Source organism: Eublepharis macularius, chromosome 1 (genome assembly GCF_028583425.1).
Source record: "Eublepharis macularius isolate TG4126 chromosome 1, MPM_Emac_v1.0, whole genome shotgun sequence".
Classification (NCBI taxonomy): Eukaryota; Metazoa; Chordata; class Lepidosauria; order Squamata; family Eublepharidae; genus Eublepharis; species Eublepharis macularius.
In genome coordinates, this window is record NC_072790.1 from 166,757,610 (window position 1) to 166,777,287 (window position 19,678).

At 49.2% G+C, this 19,678-nt stretch overlaps 1 protein-coding gene across 1 annotated transcript in view; it reads right to left on the reverse strand.

Annotated features, from left to right (window-relative positions):
* The window catches only part of LOC129328214 (zinc finger protein 318-like), an 87,366-nt gene that overhangs the window by 39,848 nt on the left and 27,840 nt on the right, over positions 1–19,678 (reverse strand). The window contains exon 4 of the mRNA XM_054977116.1: positions 18,240–19,541. Coding sequence (XP_054833091.1) covers positions 18,240–19,541 — 1,302 coding nt within the window. The remainder of the gene's footprint in view (positions 1–18,239; positions 19,542–19,678) is intronic.

Consider the following 19,678-nt stretch of genomic DNA (forward strand, 5'->3'; position numbering starts at 1 on the left):
CCTGACTCTAAGAGTTCCAACACCCGTGACAGGGTAAGCATCCTAAACTTCTCCACCTTCAAGTAGATATTAAGGGCCCGAAGGTCCAAAATGGGACGAGACCCCCCATCTTTCTTATCCACAAGAAAGTATCTTGAGTAAAACCCCCAAGGGGAAGTAGAGACATCGACCACCCGGACAGCACCTTTGGCAACCAACTCCAAAACATTATTTTGTAACACAACATTACAACAAGAAGCACAACGGGGTGGGTGCGAAAGAGGGGGTGCAGTGGTAAACGACAACTTATAACCATGGGCCACAACAGAGAGGACCCAGGTATCTGTAGTAATGAGTCGCCAACGGGGCAAGAAAGGCCGTAGCCTGTCCAAGAACAGGACATCAACAGCGTCCTTGGAGACCAACTGGGAAGCGTCCTGGTCTAGTCAGAAGACCATGGGCTTCTGCGCTGAAGTCGAGGGCTTGGGCGAAGGAGGCTGCTGTCGTCCCTTGGACCGGCCGGAGCGTCTCGAAGAGTGGCGCTGCTGGCCAGAGTAGGAACGGTGGCCATAGGATTGACCGGAGGGGAACCGTCCTTGGCGCTGGTGGAACTGCTGGTAGGGGGACTGATAGGACCGGAACCTGCCGTACCGATATCTCGGACCCGTCTGCGGAACCGAAGGCGCAACCCCGAGCGACTTGGCCGTCTGCTGGTTCTTCTTCATAAGAGAAAGGGACTCATCCGTTTTCTCTGAGAAGAGCTGAGGACCTTCAAACGGAAAATCCTCGACCTTGGCCTTCTTCTCGGGGGGCAGGGCAGTAGATCGAAGCCAGGCGTGCCGACGCAAGAGCACTGAGGATGCCATCGCACGCGCCACGGAGTCGGCAGCGTCCTTGCCAGCCGTCATCTGTTGCTTCGACAAACGGAAAGCCTCAGCCTGGAGAGCCTTGACCAAGTGACGGCGATCGTCGGGGAGGTCAGAGAGGTAGGACGACAGACGCTTCCACAAGAAAAGATTGTAGGAGCCCATTATTACTTGGAAATGGGCGATCCGGAACCCCAGGGAAGCCGAAGAATACACCTTCCGACCAATTCCATCCAGCTTTCTCCCCTCCCGATCCGATGGAGCCGAAGAGGAGCCCCGTCAGAACCGAGCCTGACCCTCCTCGGCCACGATGGAAGAGGGCTTCGGATGGGCAAAGAGGTAAGGGCAATCTTCCTGTTTGAGGCGATAATATTTCTCAACCTTCTTGGCCGTAGGCGGTACAGAAGCAGGGGTCTGCCAGAGTGCCAGGGCATTGTCGACAAGATCCTCGACAGGAGGAAACGCCACCGAGGCAGGAGAGCCCGAATACAACGGCTCCAACAGCTTACTCTTGGGTTTGGAGGTCGTGGAGGCGACGTCGAGCTCCAGTGCTGTGGCCATTCGGACCATCTGCTCTGCAAACACCCTGTAATCGTCATTAGGGGACGATGAGCGAAGCTCCCCCACAGCATCATCAGGGGAAGGGTCAGAGGCCGCGTCCGACGAGTACTCAGAGGGAGACGCCAAGCCCTCATCATCCTCGGAGTCGGAGAAAGCTGCTGGGGTCTGCGTCGGAACCGACGGGCGGTCAGCCGGAACCGAGGTAGAAGGCTGGGGTGCCGAAAGATGGCGACGCGGCTGAGCGGCAGGCGGAGCTGGAGGCAGAGTTGAGGGCGCCGGAACCGTGGCCAAGGGCACCGAAGGACCAGGCAGAAAGGGAGCGGACTGCTGAATCCAAGCCACAAAATCCTGCCAGGAGGCCACGTTCCCTAGGCCCGGGACAGGCTGCCAAGGAGGCAGAGCAGCAGGCAACGGAACGGACCGGTGAAACGGCGCTGGAACCGAGAAGACTGGCTGCGATGGAACGGAGACCTCCGCCGGAACCGGAGCACACGGCAGAGAGCGCTCAAACTCCTGGAACGCGTCCGAAAATCCACGGATCGACTCGCAGTCGTCGGGAATCACCGGAGGAGGTGTGTGAGGAGGCGACGGGGTATGGAGGAGACTCCGGACGTCCTCAGGAGGAGGGGCCGGTCCAGGAGAGGAACCAGCCAACGAAGCCGGGGCCGGCGACAGAGCACGGCGCTTGGTCTTTGACTTGGCCTTTGCCTTCTTCGGCGGGGGCTCCGAAGAAGCCTCGGTGGCCACAGGCTTCGAAGAAGGCTTCGAAGAAGCACGTTTCCTCGCCTTTCGACTGGACGGAGCACTCACGGAACCGGAGGCGATCGAACCGTCCGGAGCGGACGCCTCCGTCGGAGCCGAGACGAGCGGTTCCGACGAGTGATGAGGAGCCGGCGAGGGGGCGACAGAGCTGGGCTTGCTCCCGGACGACCCAGAGGCTTTGGGCGGTAGAAGGTTGGCGTCCCAAAGAAAGGCCCGGAGCCTGGCCTTGCGGTCATTCCGCGCTTTCGGGGTGAAGGCCATGCAAAACTTACAGCGCTCCACGACGTGCCCCTCGCCCAAACAGATGAGGCAGAGGTCATGACCATCCAAGTGGGTCATTTTAGTGCCACACTGTTGGCATTTTTTAAATAAAGCGGAATGGGACATAGTGGAGGCGTTTCCCAGTCAGAAGGAAACGGCAACTCACAGCTAGAAGAAAGTCCGAAGACACAAGCGACAGCTGAAGAACCTTTTCGAACGGCGGCGAAAAAGGAACTGAGGGAATGCCGGGGACGTTCGGGTACTTGTACTTCAAAATTGGCGGGAACACCGGCGCGCATGCGCGGTGGGCCCGAACGTCCCCGTCACATTTCTAGAAGCTAAAAGAATCTTCTCCGCGGCTGGCCTGCGCCTGCGCAGTCCCAATGTGGGGCTGCACAGAAGGACGACGACGATCAAAAATAGTAAAAGATGGATGAGTAATAGAGTATTAGAGTCTAAGATAACATTAGAGTTAGGATGGTGGTGGAAAGCAAAGAACATAGGTGATTGGAAAGTAAAATGAATACAATGTTATATCTTTTAATATCTTGATTGCTAATATATATTATTATGCCAGTATTATTTTATGTAGGATATGTGGTTTAATTGAGGCATCCAAAGGGAAATTTATATTATAGAGTATTTTTAGTAGAGATTAAATAAGCTTAGAGAAAAGAGTATTAAATGTGTGTATAATAGGATATATGAGATATTACGTAATTAAATAATAAGATAGACTTAGGGTTGGAAAACTGTTGGAAGTCAACAAAAAGGGAGGAAAGAGAGGGGGTTAGAAAAAGATCTATAAGGGGGTAATGTATGTTTTGAATAATATTATAATCTAATCCAATAAAAAAATTTGAAGAAAAAAAAATGGAAAGGGACTGGCTGGCAACCCTCTGCCCTTTACGAGGGCCTGAATAACAACAGATAAACAAAGCTTTAGTCTTTCTGAAGGATCTTGTTCTGTCCAAGTAATATAATAAAGCTCTTTTGACATCTAACCTGTGTAGTGTGCGTTCTGATTCACAGGTTGGTTTTGGAAATAGAACAGGGAGAGTGACTTTCTGCTGTAAATGGAACCTGGAGACCACTTTGGGGAGAAATTGAATACTAGGGTAAAGGAGAACCTCCTCAAAAAATTGTAGGAAGGGAGGGTCTACCCGAAGTGCCGTAAGTTCCCCCACCCGTTTCAGGGAAGTGACAGCAACCAAAAGGGCCACCTTCCAAGAAAGGAAGTTAAGGTTACAAGTGGCCAGTGTCAGACTGTGGCTAAATAAGGCACTCACTACAGGGTTTCCTTTAAAAGCAAACACAAGTCCATTGTTTGGAAAAGGAAACTTTACTGCAGAAAAGGTCCATTATAGTCCACTGTCCTGAATAGGAGAATCAGGATGGTACATGATCATTGTTACCAATGAAGAGCCAGCATAAGCTACAGAGTAACAATACCCATTTGGATCAGCCTCCCCCCACAGTTCTCAAAACAACATCTCTCAGTCCTGGGAAGCTGCTCTCCTTCAAGGCCAATGCTTGGTGGAACGGTGTTAGACAAAACAGTCTCCTCCGGTGGGAATGTTGCCTGGGAACTGGTGCACCTGGGAAGAAAGCACTCAAACACTAGAAGCATTAGAAAATGGAGTCAGTACAGTTTAGATATACACTGGACCTGACATTCTGCCCCCCTTAAAACAGATCCCCCCCTGGCTTATATGGGTAGCGAGTATGAAAAGCTTTGGTTAATCTAGGAGCATGAACATGTGCAGAGTTCACCCATTCATCGTAACCAGAATCAAAGTCCTTCCATCTAATGAGGTAAAAAAGCTGATTTCGTTTGAGTTTAGAGTCCAGGATTTGTTGCACCTCATAGTGGATTTGGTCGTCAATCAAAGTTGGAATGGGTGGAGCTTTGACGTGCCATTTGTTGTCGATGGGAGCTCTCTTTAGAAGACTGACATGGAACGTATCGTGCACATGGCGCAGGTTCTTGGGCAAAGTTACAGCAACAGTCACTTTATTTATTATCTTGCGCACAGGAAAAGGTCCTAGGAATTTCAGAGCGAGTTTGCGGCTTGTCTGAGCGAGTTTTAGATTTTTTGTGGAAATATACACATGATCTCCGGGTTGTAATTCCCATTCGGCCACACGATGGCGGTCTGCGTATTTTTTGTAATCCAGTTTGGCTTTTTCAAGGTGTTTCTTAATAAGAGTCCATTGCTGCGCCGCCTCCCCCCACCACGAAGATACATCTGGCAATTTAGAGGAATGGAGAGGGGGTGCATCCAATGGGAAGGGATTGAAGTGAGTTCCGTAGACAATTTTGAAGGGGGCCTCCCCCGTCGAAGCGTGGACACTGTTGTTATATGAGAACTCGGCCAGAGGGAGAAGGTCCACCCAATTATCTTGTTGAAAATTGATGTAGCAACGAAGAAACTGTTCTAATATTTGGTTTGTTTTTTCGGATTGCCCGTCGGTTTGTGGGTGGTGGCTTGAACTGAGGCCTTGTTCAATATTCAACATTTTCAAAAGCTCCCGCCAGAAGTTGGCAACGAACTGTCCGCCGCGATCCGAAATCACCTTGGACGGAAAAGAATGTAATTTTACGATGTGTTTTAGAAACAAATCTGCTAGTTTTCGAGCGGAAGGTATAGTAGTACAGGGGATAAAATGAGCTTGTTTGGAGAACAGATCTACCACAACTAAAATACAATTATGTCCTTTTGAGATAGGTAGATCAGTGATAAAGTCCATGGATATTACTTCCCAGGGTCTGTTTGGCGTTTCCAATGGCTGCAGGAGACCCGGAGGCTTCCCTTTCCTGGTTTTGGCGCTGAGGCAAACAGGACAGGAACTAACGTATCGGGAAATGTCTTTGCGCATGCCCGGCCACCAGAATTGTCTTTGGATTAGGTGCAAAGTTTTCAGATACCCATAGTGTCCAGCAGTGGGAGCATCATGACAGCGCTGCAAAATTTCCAGTCTGAGGCTGTCTGGGACATAAAACTTGCTCCCGGCTAACCAATCCCCTTGTGGGGATTGGGTCAGTTTGCTTCGCGGAGCCCTATCCCCCTCCTTCTCCACTTCAGTTTTAAGTTTCGATTTCCACTCTTGGTTGGCCGGGAGGGGCTGCTTGGCACGGCTGCGAGTAGTCACCACGCCCCCAAGTTGCGTAGGCGAGAAGACAGTGTCGACAGTCTCCTCCCGTTTGCTCTTATGTTGGGGCATGCGCGATAGGGCGTCTGCCAAAAAGTTAGTTTTGCCCGGGAGATAATTTAAAGTGAAGTTGAATTTGGAAAAGAATTCCGCCCATCGCAATTGCTTGGCATTCAGTCTGCGTGGGCTTCGGAGGGCCTCCAGATTTTTATGATCCGTCCAGACCTCGAAAGGGTATCGCGCCCCCTCCAGCCAATGTCTCCAGTTAGTAAGGGCCGCTTTTACTGCAAAGGCCTCCTTCTCCCACACATTCCAATTCCTTTCCGCCTCCGAAAATTTCCTAGACAAGAAAGCACACGGCCGCAGCCTACCATCCTCCCCCTTCTGCAGTAAAACCCCCCCTATCGCCGTATCGCTGGCGTCGACCTGTACTATGAAAGGGGATTGTTCGTTGGGGTGGGAGAGGATGGGTTCCGTTACAAATTGCTTTTTTAGACAATCGAAGGCCGTTTGGCAATCGGGGGTCCATTGCAGCTTGGCAGAGGGTTTTTTAGCTTGGTCCCCTTTATCTTTGGTTTTCAGCAAGTCTGTTAAAGGGAGCGTGATTTGGGCGAAATTTGCTATGAAGTCTCTATAGAAGTTGTCAAAACCCAGGAAGGATTGTAATTCTTTACGGGTGGTGGGTGTCTGCCAGTCTTGGATCGCCTGTATTTTGGCTGGATCCATCTTTAGACCTTCTTGGGAGATACAGTACCCGAGGTAAGTGAGTTCGGTTTTATGGAATTCACATTTGGACAGTTTGATGGGTAGCTTATTCTTCATTAGGGTGGCTAAGACTTTTCGTACCGTTTGAATATGTTCTTCCTCTGTGTCCGAGTAAATTAACACATCATCAAGGTACACCACCACCCCTTTGTAGAGAAATTCGTGTAGAACTTCGTTTATCATGGACATGAATACAGACGGGGCTCCCGTCAAACCAAAAGGCATAACTAAGTATTCATATTGTCCGAGGGGCGTATTAAAGGCGGTTTTCCACTCATCCCCTGCCTTGATACGAACGTGGAAGTAAGCATCTTTTAGATCTAATTTCGTAAAGATCTTACCTTGGGCCACGACGTTGAGAAGGTCTCGGATGAGCGGTATAGGATAGGCGTTGTTGGTGGACACTGCATTCAAGCCTCGGAAATCTGTGCACAGTCGAAGTCCCCCGTCTTTCTTCTTCACGAAGAGGACTGGAGCGGCGTGGGGGCTAGCGGCTGGGCGGATGAACCCTCGTTGGAGGTTGGTGTCAATGAATTTCCGGAGCTCTTCGCGTTCATGGAGACTCATGGGATAAAGTCGTCCTTTGGGCAGTGAGGCTCCGGGTAAAATTTCTACCGCACAGTCCGTTCGTCGGTGCGGAGGTAGAGTATCTGCTTCCTCTTCAGAGAAAGCATTTAGAAAAGGCCAGTATGGTTCGGGTATTTGGTTGACTTCTTCTTGGGTGAGAAGGGCCTTTTCTTTATGAGTTGGATCTTCGCCCCAGTTTTGGTTCCAACGGTGATTTTTGCAGTTGGCATGACTGAAGGTAATACATCCTTGTGCCCAGTCTATGTAGGGATTGTGATCACATAGCCATTTGCTGCCTAGAATTAACGGGTACTTGGCAGTAGAGCTGATGACAAAGGACCTCTTTTCCCAATGTTGTCCCATGCCTGTGATCACTGGGATGGTTTCAGTTGTTACAGGATTCATGTTGGTACCATCCATTTGTTCAAAGATTACTGGATTTTGTAGATCCCGAGTTGGTAGGACTAGTCCATTGACTAGAGCAGGGGCGATGATGTCTCTGGAGCAGCCCGAGTCAATGAGAGCTTGCACCCGAATGTGCATCTTCCTCTCTGGGTTGATTAGAGTCACTGGCATGAATAAAATGGACCCAGGCGGCCGGTTCCGTGCAGGGACGGGCTTAGGGCGGATCTGTTGTTTGGGCCCTCTTACGACAGATCCATTTCGTTTCCCGACTGGGGACTTTCTGGATTGGCTTCTGCGGTTGGGGAAGCGGGATCGTATTCCATGACTTCTTCCGCTTCCAGCCCTCTCTCCGAGGCTGGCCTTTGGGAAGCGCCGCGGCCTCTATTTGCCCGTGGTGCTGGAGTCGGGCGTTGGAGCGTAGGAAACGGAGCAAGGGTTGGACGCCGTAATTGGAGCGGAGGTCTTTGCACAGGCCGGTAAGGGCATTGTGCTGCAAAGTGACCAGCCTGTCCGCATTGCAAACACAGCCCTTGTTGCCATCTAGCATCTCTCGCTCCACGGGTGGCGTAGCTAGCTCCCCGTGTTCCCCTCTGTAAGGTCAATGGTCTTCTTTGTCCCGTTTGTTGTTGTTGTTCAACCAAACGGACTTCCAAAATGCGATTCTCTACTTCGCAAACAAGTTGGATCCACCCTAACAACGTGGGGGGATTGTCTTGCATGAGAGCTCTGTCCAAAAGTCTCGGGTTAAGGCCTTGTTTGAACAGGATAATCTTGGTGGACTCCTCACACCTAGGGCACTTGGCTGCTAATTGCCGGAATTTTGTGACATAGTCTCTTGCTGACATGCTGCCTTGTTTGATGGCTTGCAATTCTGTTCGGGCCCGGGTTTCCTCTAAGGGGTCTTCATATTGCGCTCGGATAGCATCCACTAACCCCTGGAGAGTATCAAGTTCTGGGGCCCCGACATTGTATAGTCCTACATACCAATCTGCTGCTTTGCCCTGTAAACGAGATCCAAGATGTTCGATTTGACTGGCCTCACTGCCGAAGAGGTGCCCCCAACGGTTGAAAAACTGTACCACTTGGAGTAAGAAAAATCCCAATTTGGATGGATCCCCATCGAAGGTGGCTTCCAGCTTCACCCAGCCCATCGGGAGTTCTTGTCTCGGAGCAGGCGCTGGGTAAAAGTCCATTGGCAGTCTTAGTTGCGCCTGAGGCACAGGAGGAGGTAACTGGAGTCTCGGTCGGGGCAACGGTGCCGGCTGTACTGGCGGCGGTTGAACCGGCGGTGCCGGCTGGGGTTGGGCTGGCTGTGCGGGCGGAGGTTGCCGTGGTTGCGGTGGCGGGGTTGGTCTTGGTTGGGCCGGAGGCTGCAGTGGCGGGCGAGTAGGAGGCGGCAGTCTTGGTCTGGCTGGTAACACGGGAGGCGTTGGCGGTAGCTGTCGAGGTGGAGGAGGTTGGTGCGGTTGAGTGGAGATCGGCCGCTGAGGAGGGGGTTGGAGGTGTCGTAGTGGTGCAGGCCGTCCCGGTTGGTTCGGGGGTGGTAAAACGGGCTGGTCCTGGGGCTGCTGCAACGGTATGAGCTGCGGTCGAGGTGAGAGGGGCCGCAGCGGCAAGGATTGAACAGGTGAAAGGCCGCGCGGGCTTGCCCCTCCGGGTGTTGTTAATCTGGGAAGCAGCGGCTGGCCTCTTGGCGCTGTTAGACCGTCCCCCGTAGGTTGCCCGACGGGGACAATGTCTCGCGGTTGACGAGGGGCTCCCTCCTCGGATGGAGCCGCGTGTGCTCCCGCTTGGTCCGGCCGGACCGTTATAGAAGAAGTAAGAGGGGGTCTCACCGGTGTATCACTTGGCTTTTCTTCCCCTTCCGTAGGCCTCTCAACGGGAGTCTCGTCTGGCGGCGCATCCCCTTCCTGGTTAGGAGGTTCGGTGGGGGTCTCTCCGGGTGGCTCAACCGGGTCATCCCTTCTCGGTGGAATTTCCTGCTGTGCGGGAAGTTCCTTAGGTTGCTCTCCCGATTCGCCAGGATAGGTGTCCCCTTCGTCGGTAGGTGACAGCCGCTGCTGGACATCCTCCACCGGATAGGAGATGACACTTTGAAGGATAGCTATCTGTATCGCCATCTCTTCAGGGGACAGTCTTTCTCCTGCTCCCATTGCCGAAATTAAATGGATGGCATGAGCCAAACTTTCTTCCATATCCATCAGTTTAGCTTCTAACTGTTGCATTCGACTTGCCCCCGGTTGCTCGCTTATGGAAGCTTCATTCGTTGCACTCACCGGGGACAAGGGGCCCCAAGGAGGAGGGTCCCCTTGGACGACTCTCGATCTCGCGGCTAGAATTCCCTTGGCCATACCCGTCACGGCCGAGATGCTGGTATCCACCGCATAGGTGCGACCTTGTATCTGCTCCCAACTTTGTTCAGGGACCTCCGTTGGCTCTTTCCACGGAACAAGTTCGGAGTAATCCCAACTCAGGGCTCCGCGGCGAGACGTGTCCCCCTCCGTCTGCTCGGACGTCCTGTTCCAATATCGCCATGGTTGGCTGCTGTCTAGCTCCGGGACGGTTCCTAGGCTTCGGCGCCCTTCCATCGAAACTCGTGGATGGAGTCCACCTGCCCGACGCTCTCTGGTTTCTCGGGGTCTGGCTCCCCACTCCGACGGGGTGGGTACCGAAATCAAAGGGAGAGCGGTCGCTTTCGGCCTTGCCCCGAGGTCGGCTTCGGTCTCGTCCTGAGTACTGAGTTCGATGAGAGGCGGGGTGGAAGTGGAGGCTCCGGTTCCGTTCCCGGCTGCTCCCAGCTCCTGGAAGCCTTGGGCTTGCACAGGTTGATTGTCGGGAGACGCATACGGATCAAACAAAGGATCCCTGTCCGGGACAACCTTGGAATCCGCTGGGCCCGACTCAGACATGATTGGTAACAAAATGTCAGACTGTGGCTAAATAAGGCACTCACTACAGGGTTTCCTTTAAAAGCAAACACAAGTCCATTGTTTGGAAAAGGAAACTTTACTGCAGAAAAGGTCCATTATAGTCCACTGTCCTGAATAGGAGAATCAGGATGGTACATGATCATTGTTACCAATGAAGAGCCAGCATAAGCTACAGAGTAACAATACCCATTTGGATCAGCCTCCCCCCACAGTTCTCAAAACAACATCTCTCAGTCCTGGGAAGCTGCTCTCCTTCAAGGCCAATGCTTGGTGGAACGGTGTTAGACAAAACAGTCTCCTCCAGTGGGAATGTTGCCTGGGAACTGGTGCACCTGGGAAGAAAGCACTCAAACACTAGAAGCATTAGAAAATGGAGTCAGTACAGTTTAGATATACACTGGACCTGACAGCCAGGGGCTCAAAGGATGGTAACATAAGTCGGCTCAAAAAAGGTAAAGACTCCACTGAGGAACAGGGAGAGTCCTCGGAGAGAAGGTATTTTTAACACCCTTCAAAAATTGCTTGGAGGCCTGGTGGGAAAAAAGGGTTCTACCATCCACGGTCTCATGAAAAGCAGAGATGGCTGCAAGGTGAACCTTAATGGACGAGGCTGACAAGCCCATCCTCAGGAGGGATACCACATAATCAAACACTAATGGAATCGGACACGAAAAGGGGGAGCACCCTTTGTCTGCTACCCATGTAGAAAACCTAGACCACTTATGAGAGTAGGACAAGCGAGGGGATGGTTTGCGGGCATTCAATATAATATCCCTTACTTCTTGAGGGAAGGGGCAGTTTGAGGGAACAGGAGCCATGCTGTAAGCCTTAGGGAGGCAGCATTGTGGTGAAGAACTGACCGTCTGTGGAGGAGGTCCGACACGTCCGGCAGGAACATATGCCTGCCCCTGGACATTTCCCACAGGGTTGGGAACCAGTCCCTGCGTGGCCAGAAGGGAGCAATGAGAATACAGTGGGTTCTGAACCATTTGATCTTTCCCAGTACTCTGGAGATCAACGGAACCGGTGGGAAGGCATAAAACAGCCCCCTGTCCCAGGGAATGTGAAACGCGTCCCCCAGTGATAGAGGGTCTGATCCCGCTGGGGAACAGAATGCCCTGGCCTTCGCATTGTGTGCGGTTGCGAAGAGATCTACAGTCGGTGTCCCCCAACACTGGAATATACTGTGCAGGTAAATCGGATTGATTGCCCATTCGTGGTGGGGCTGGAATATCCTGCTTAGGTAATCTGCCCTGTCGTTCCTGACTCCGTCTATGTGGATTGCTTGTGGCGAGATGTTGTGATCTATAGCCCAGTGCCATAGCAACGATGCCTCTGAACAGAGCATCAAAGAAGCCATTCCTCCTTGTCTGTTCAAATAACAGAGAGCGGTAGTGTTGTCCGTTTGGACCTGGACCATCTTGTTTCGGAGGAGATCTGCGAAAGAGATAAGGGAAAAACGAATCGCACTTAGCTCTAACACATTAATATGCATGTTTCTCTCCAGAGAGGACCATTCTCCTTGTGTGGAGAGATCACCACAATATGCGCCCCAACCTGAAAGGGAGGCATCAGTGGTAATAGTAATGTCAGGTATCTGCAACCCAAATTACACCCCCCTGGAGGAGATTTGTCTCAGACTGCTACCACGTGAGGGACCTCAGAATGGACCTTGGAATAGAAAACTTCTTCTATTGTGGGTCCTTGCTCGGGTCGAAAACCCTGAGGAACCAGTTTTGTAGGGGCCTCATAAAGAGGTGAGCAAAGGCGGTTACACTTGTGGTGGATGCCATATACCCCAAAAGTTTTTGAATGAACAGCGCCGTTTGGAACCTGTTGTTGCGTACTCTGGATATCAGGGCTTGTATCAACCTAGCCCTAGACAGGGGTAAAAAGGTTTTACCTTGAATCGTGTCCAATGTGATCCCAATGAAGTGGATCACCTGTGTAGGAGTAAGAGAGGATTTTTTCCAATTGATTATGAGACCTAAGGAGGATAGTGTCTGAACTGTAAGTATGATGTGGCTCTGAAGGGCTTCTTGAGTTCATGCCACTAGAAGCCAGTCATCCAAATATGGGTAGACGCCACAGCCCTGGGTTCTTAGGTGAGCTACCACTACGGCCACACACTTCGTAAAAGTGCGTGGTGCAGAACATAAACCAAAGGGAAGAATAGTGTATTGGAAAACCTCTCCCTTAAAGGAAAATCTGAGATACCTCCTGTGATCAGGGTGAATTGCTATGTGGAAATAAGCATCCTTCAAATCTAGCACAGCGAACCAGCTGTCAGGATCTAGGTATTGCAAAACACCAGCAAGAGTCAACATTCTGAATTTTTCAACTTTAATAAACATATTAAGATTACGCAAATCCAGTATGGGGCGAAGGCCACCATCTTTTTTCTCCACAATAAAATATTTTGAATAAACTCCAAACAAAGAGTTCCCAGCAGACACCCGTTGAATGCCTCCCTTAGAGAGCAGTTCTTCAATGACCGGGGTGAGGATCTCTGCAGAACATGTTGAAACATTGGTAGGGAGAGATAACTGGGGTAACTGGGTAAACCTTAAACGATAACCATTTTGAATAACACAGATAACCCAAGTATCTGAAGAAATTGCAGCCCAGGCCTGGTAAAAATGGGACAAACTGTCCCGGAACAGGGATTCAACCTGAGCAGGGGCGGTCAGTCAGAAAAGTTGTTTCTGTCCCTGAGAAGGTTTAGGAGATTGAGAACGCTGTTGACGAGGCCTGGGTTTAAAGGATCTCTTAGTGCCCCCACAGGGGTAATTGGAGTAAGATCGTTGTTGGTAAGGCTGGTAAGAGTACCTCTGACGGTGGGAAGAGAATGATCGATTCTGGTAACGGTATCTCTGGGAGTATTGTTGCTGATGTTGTTGAGGTGCAACCACTCCCAGTGAACGAGCAGTTTGTTGATTTTTCTTCATTTGTTGCAGCGACTCGTCCATCCACTCCGAGAATAAAGATCCACCCTCAAAGGGGAAGTCCTCTATTTTGTTCCTCTTTTCCTGGGGTAATGCCGTAGAACGTAGCCAGGAATAGCGCCTAAGCACTATCGCAGAAGCCATCGCTCTAGCCGAACAATCAGCTGAGTGCTCACCTGCAGACATTTGCTGTTTGGCCAGTCTGGTGGCTTCTGTCAAAAGGGCCCTGATGAGGGTTCTTTTCTCTTCGGGAAGGTCCTGGGTGTAAGTGGACAAGCAATCCCACAAGAATAGATTGTATGAGCCCATTATGGCCTGGTAATTAGCAATTCTAAATTCCAAAGCTGCAGAGGAGTAGATCTCCCTGCCTAGAGCATCTAGCTTACGATCTTCTTTATCAACTGGAGATGAATGAGAGCCAAAACGATGTCTGGACTGAATCTCCTCTGTAACCAGAGAGGAGGGACGTGGGTGGGTGAAGAGGAACCCACAGTCTTTTTGCTGTAGTTTGTAATTGTTTTCAATCTTCCTCGAAGTTGCAGGCGAGGAAGCAGGTTTTTCCCAAATATTGCGTGCAATATCCAGAAGGTCCTCCACAACAGGGAAGGCTACCAACGCCGGGGAACTGTTATGCAGCGCCTGGAGAATCTTACTCTTGGGTTTGGGAGTGTCAGAAGCGATGTCCAAATCTAGAGCCCGAGCCATTCTTAACATTTGTTCAGCAATAGATGAGAATCATCCGAAGGCAGGGGGGAGGTAGAGTCCCCCACAGCTTCGTCCGGCAAGGGATCTGGTACGAAGTCAGAAATTGCATCTGAACGGGAGCGAACGTTATCCTCCCCATCCAAATCCGAAGGTGGTGCATCTATGAGGTGAGACGAAATGGAAGGAGCAGTGGAGGTTTGGTACAGAACCGAAGGCTTGAGAGAAATAACTCACCCCACTGAGACTTGAGTCGGTTGCCCCGGAATCGGCGAAAACACAGGTGCTGACTGTAGCCATGCAAGGAAGTCTTGCCAGTTCGGAGCGGGTGTTGAAGCAGCAGGGGTCGGCCATGCCATCGATGTGCTCGGAACCGGGGCACATATGCCGGTTAGCTGAGTCTCCCTCGGATCCGAACGAGGTGTGTTGGCAGGATCCGCTGTGGTAGGAAAAGAGTCCTGCACTGGTTCCGGAGATGAATGTTGGAATTCACCCGAAGGGCTACAGTCCTCCCACTCCTGTTGTAATAAGGGAGTAGCTGGTGGGGACGGAGTCAAAGGCTCCCGCAAGTTGTCATCTCCCGTAATAAGGGAAGAAGGAGTAGACTTGAGATGATGGTGTGAAGATCGTTCGGAGTGCTTGGATTTGGACTTTTTAACCAAGGGTTCACCTCTTTCTCCTTTATCAGAAGAGTGGCGCTTCTTAAGGTACGAAGCTTTCCTAGGTTCCGAGCCCGATTTCGAGGGTGTGGGAGGAACCGTTGCCTCTGCAGGGGCCCTCGAAGGAACTGGTGTGAGGTTCCAAGTTGGTTCCGGTGTACTCACCCTCAGAGCGGAGGGTGTCTTATCGGGGCGCGGTTTAGGCTCCTGCTCGGCAGATGATCTAGCAGCCGGCCTAGCGGAGCTTGTGAGGGCTTGTTCCCAGAGAGCTGCTTTCAAACACGTGGCCCAATCACTTCTGGCCTTAGGGGTAAAGCTCTTACAAATCTGGCAAGCCCCTACATTATGTCCCTCGCCCAAAGATAATAGGCACAGCTCGTGACTATCTGAGTGCGTCATTTTAGTCTCACATTGTGAACACTTCTTAAAAAGCGCCTTCTGAGCCATGACGACGATGATATTTGGCTGAGGTAAAGAGAGCAAGAAAGAAGAACCTTTCACAGCAGCGGCAAGAAAGGAACTGAGGGAAGAGGGATTGCTCCGCCCAGCAACACAGCACGCGGCGGGAAATGCCGCGCATGTGTGTTGCGGTGCGAGAGCACCCTCTAGTGGCTAAGAGCTTGGAAAAATCTTTCCGGTGGCTGGCCTGCGGCTGCACAGTCCCCAGTGTGGGACTGCATTGAAGACCGAAGACAAACACAATTGTATGGCTTTGTGTAGATTAGAAGAGCCATCTAACCCATATCAAGAGGTACTATGTGCTGAGACCCAGTTGCAGAGCACATCTAAGAATGACAGAAATGTCTAACTTCACAGAAGTGAAGATATGATTGAAGGACAGATGTCTTGCTTGAGGGTCAAACAATATTCCTAGGTATGAGAAACTTGTAATCATGAATTTTGCATAGACTTTATTAAGATAAAATGCACCAAAAAAGAACTAACAATTTTTATATACTTTTAAAGAGATGCTTCAAATATACATAACCCTGCATGGTGTTTGAAGTTATAAGATAATTAATTAGCCAAGAATGTGAGCCCTTATCAAGAGGGACAGTTAAATTATTGTTAAATGATACTGAAACCCTATAAATATGAGAAGTTGAACTGATTGGGAGCTTCTTACTTGAAGGAGCTCCCTGCTGGTAACCTGCTTATCTTTCGGTAAGATACCTCCTTGGACTTACGTAATCGCATGCTTTTAATGATATATGTAGTTATAATGAATGGTATGATTTTTCTGTTGATTAAGCTAATATTGAGAATGTTGAATAATCATGTTTTAATAAAGACTTAGAATGGAAGCAGAGATTCTGTAATAGTATAACCTGTATACTATAAACAGAAACGAACCTAAAATGTTATTGAGGTGTATCTCTTGCCAGGAGATAAATTATTTCATATAGAAAAGCTAACTAGATACTTAGGGCTTCTTAAGTGCATGCCTATATCTGAATCAGGACTGATTAGAGTCATCCAGAACAAGACACCTTGTTCATTTATCACAGCAAAAACAACTCAGCAAGAGCCATTGTTTCCATGGCCATGACATGTTCAGCCAAACATCCCAATAATCTTTATTAATACTTCACTGAACTAACATTCAATATAAACATGCATATCAGAAATGGCTGTCCATTTCTTTTATTCTATATCCAAATTGATTTTTCAAGCAAAAATGAAAGTTAAAAAAATCCTCTAATAAAGAGTATTTTGAAGTACACAAAAACCTCATGAAATATTATATAATTGAAGTAATAGTAGGAGAAAGACAACAGTACAGATAACATTCCATTACAGCTATATGTGTTTGAGACCATGAAACCAATGGACTTAAGTGATCAGTGATGGATTGTTACTAGGGCTATGCACGGGTGGGTAGATTTGGTATTCAAAACCGATTCAGAATACCCCGAAATCCGAAGCGGCAAGCTGCTTCAGATTCGGGGTTCGAGAATCGCTTCAGTATGCTCCGGAAAGATTTTGAGCATACTGAAGCAAGGGGGGCAACTCCCCACCACCACCCTCCCTGGGGCAACCCCTCCACCCCCCCGGGGAGACCCCTCCACCCCCAACCCAACCCGAGGGAGATCCCTCCAACCCCCACCCACGTACCTGGGTTATCAGCTGGGCGGCGGCGGCAGCAGCACAAGGCTGCATGGCCTGGAACCAGCTGGCTCCTCTGCCGCCGCACCGCTGCCCGAGCCTGCGGGGTTGTGGGGAAGGCCGGAGCCAACTCCTCCGGCCCTTCCTGCCCCTCAAATGGCTGCGGCGTGCTGGCGCCACAGTGGCCATTTGAGGGGCAGGAAGGGCTTTCTCCGCCTCCTCTGGCCCTTCCTGCTCCTCAAATGGCCGCTGCGGCACTGGCATGCCGCGGCCATTTGAGGGCAGGAAGGGCCAGAGGAGGCAGTTCCGGGCTTCCCTCCACCCTGCAGGCTCGGATGGCAGTGCGGCGGCGGCAGAGGAGCTAGCCTGGAGCCACCACAAGGTAGGTGGCGGGGGAGGTGGGGGGGTTAATGTTTAAAGGGCCCCGCCGCTGCTTGCAAGCAGCGGCGGGGCCCTTTAAACAAGCCCCGAAGCATTTCCGAATGCTTCGGAAAGCTTTGCTTCGGGGAATACTGAAGCTTTCCAAATCAGGTTGCTTCAGGTAACTTTACCTGAAGCAAAACCCGAAGCGCAGAGCCCTAATTGTTACCATAGTTTACTGCAACACAATACAATTACTTTTATGCATTCTTTAGTCTGGAAGTGTCTAGTAATTTCCCTGCTAAACATTGTTCCTTATTCCTGAATTTAAAAAATCACATCCTCAAAAATACCACAGAATTAGTAAAACATTTCTCTCTCAAATTAAGCTTCATCAATGCAGAATCCTTCACAGGACTGTGATCTGTTTCACTTTGTTTCCAGAATACCAAATGCTATTTGAAATAATAAAATAAAAAACTTACAGAGAGGATCAATATACCTTTAAAAATCCATCTAAGAAATCCATCTATAATGATGCCACACTTCTGAACAAGAGTCAAATAATCTAAGATGATAAAGGTACATCTCATTCTATAAGAACAATGGGTTGAATACAAAGGACTAACTCTGCTCACAGATCCTAACATATGTCTGCTACAGCTCCTGCACTGTCCACAAAATACCTCGCAGAGATTAGCAGACGTCAAGAACAAGATGGGGAATAATACAGGAAGAGAGAATTAACTAGATTGCCCAATTTGTACTCATGGAAGTAACTCTTCCACTTGCACAAAGAGGAGTTTCTATTCTGAGATTGTTTACTATGTAGATTTCCAAACTTGTGTAGGAGGGCTGCACAGGGTATTATACTACAGTTATTTGCAAACTGGACTGATGTATTTACTATTATTTCACTAGTTGCCTGTTGGCATTCTATTGCTAACCTTGAGCCTCTGGAGGAAAATGAAATAAATATATAAACAAAATCAATATAATCCTAAACCAGGAATCAATTTCATATTCAGGGGTATTTACTGTTAACTGCTGGGGAAACTAGTTACCCAGAACTCACTAGCAAGAACACCACCACTAGGGAGAAAAATCTGATCTGTAAAACGGTGAAGACACAGGTACTAAAACACTCTTACCCTTTCAAATTATGCCACTACATTTCAGTGTTGCTGACAAATTTTAGTCCAAGTTAAAACTACTCACTTTTGGCATCTCAGATGCTGGGTTTCTTTCTGATATTCTTTCAGTGGTACCTCCAACAGAAGACTGAGAGCGCAATCTGGAGTTAGGAGTGATGGGGATTTTCAGAAGCACAGACTTATTTATCTTTTTTTCAGGATTCTTCTTGACTGTAGAAACAGTCTCAATAATTCTGAGATTCGACCGGATAGGCTTTGGTGGCATTGTCACTGACACAAGGCCATTTACACCAGAGAGTGCAGGATTAGACTGACGAAGAGGAGGTGTGTACATGGGCCAGGCAGAAGCAGAATAAGCCATATAGTGTCCATATGCATTATAGATAGGTGGAGCCATTGTGGGAGGTGGATGATTTGGCAATAGCTGAGCTGTAGTGAATGCTGAGAAGTGTGATACTGGATACTGAGAAATTAGGGGGGTAGGAAGTGGCAAGATAGGAAGAGAGGGTGGTGCTGATACAGTTGCGGATACTGGAGGAAAAGATTGCTCTGATGATCCCCCAGAATTATTGTTACCCAATGTTTTGCTTTTAGTGTGTTCTGATATTGAAACAGAGGACGTATCATTAGATGGCTGGAAAGAACCACAAGGTGACAAAGAATTCTTCTGACTTGACTCTGGAGAATGACTAATGCTTCGAATGCAGTCCTTCTCATTAGAATCTGGTTTATGGGAAATCACTGAAAGACCATCGAGAGAACGCAATGTTTTTTTCCCATGGAGTCGTTCCTCTGTACGGGCAGCACCCTTACCAATTTCAGACACCCCAATGTCAAGTCCTATAGCTTTGAGCAAGTCACTGATCTTCTCATACTCTATTCTAGACCCATCTGAAGTGTTTGGTTCTATAGACTTGATAGGAGATAGAGATCTTGGATTCAGGCTTAAGGATTCTTTCCAACTATCCATTGTTAGGTTCTCAGTAGAAGGATACTTAATGTTAGCATCATCCTCATCATCATCATAGAGAAATTTCTCTTCATTCTCAACATCAAGGAAGCTGCACCTTCGCTGCTCTTGAATGTTGGAAGAATCAACCATCCTGTCCAGAATGCGCAAAAAGCCACTCCCATCCTGGATGGCTCTTTCATGAGGAAGCAGGAAATCATCATGCAGGTCTGCAGACTCTGACATCGACTCCTGATAATCCTTTTGTCTCAAAAAACTCTTGAAATTCTGTTCAGAGTGGAAAGTATTTTGCTGCACGCCAGAAAATATTCTCCAGTTATCTACGCTGGCTTGATATTCCTTGTTAGCAGACTTTGCGATTGTATTTTTGTTGGAAAATTTGAGGAAATTGTTCACCTGAGATGGAGAAGGAAAAATGTTACTACACCAGGGCAAAGGAAGAAGATGTGAAAGATACTTTTCAACACATGCAGAACTAAACACTTCAGGCTAAAAAAAAAAAAGACTTGTCATTTTTACTGTATTCCACAATG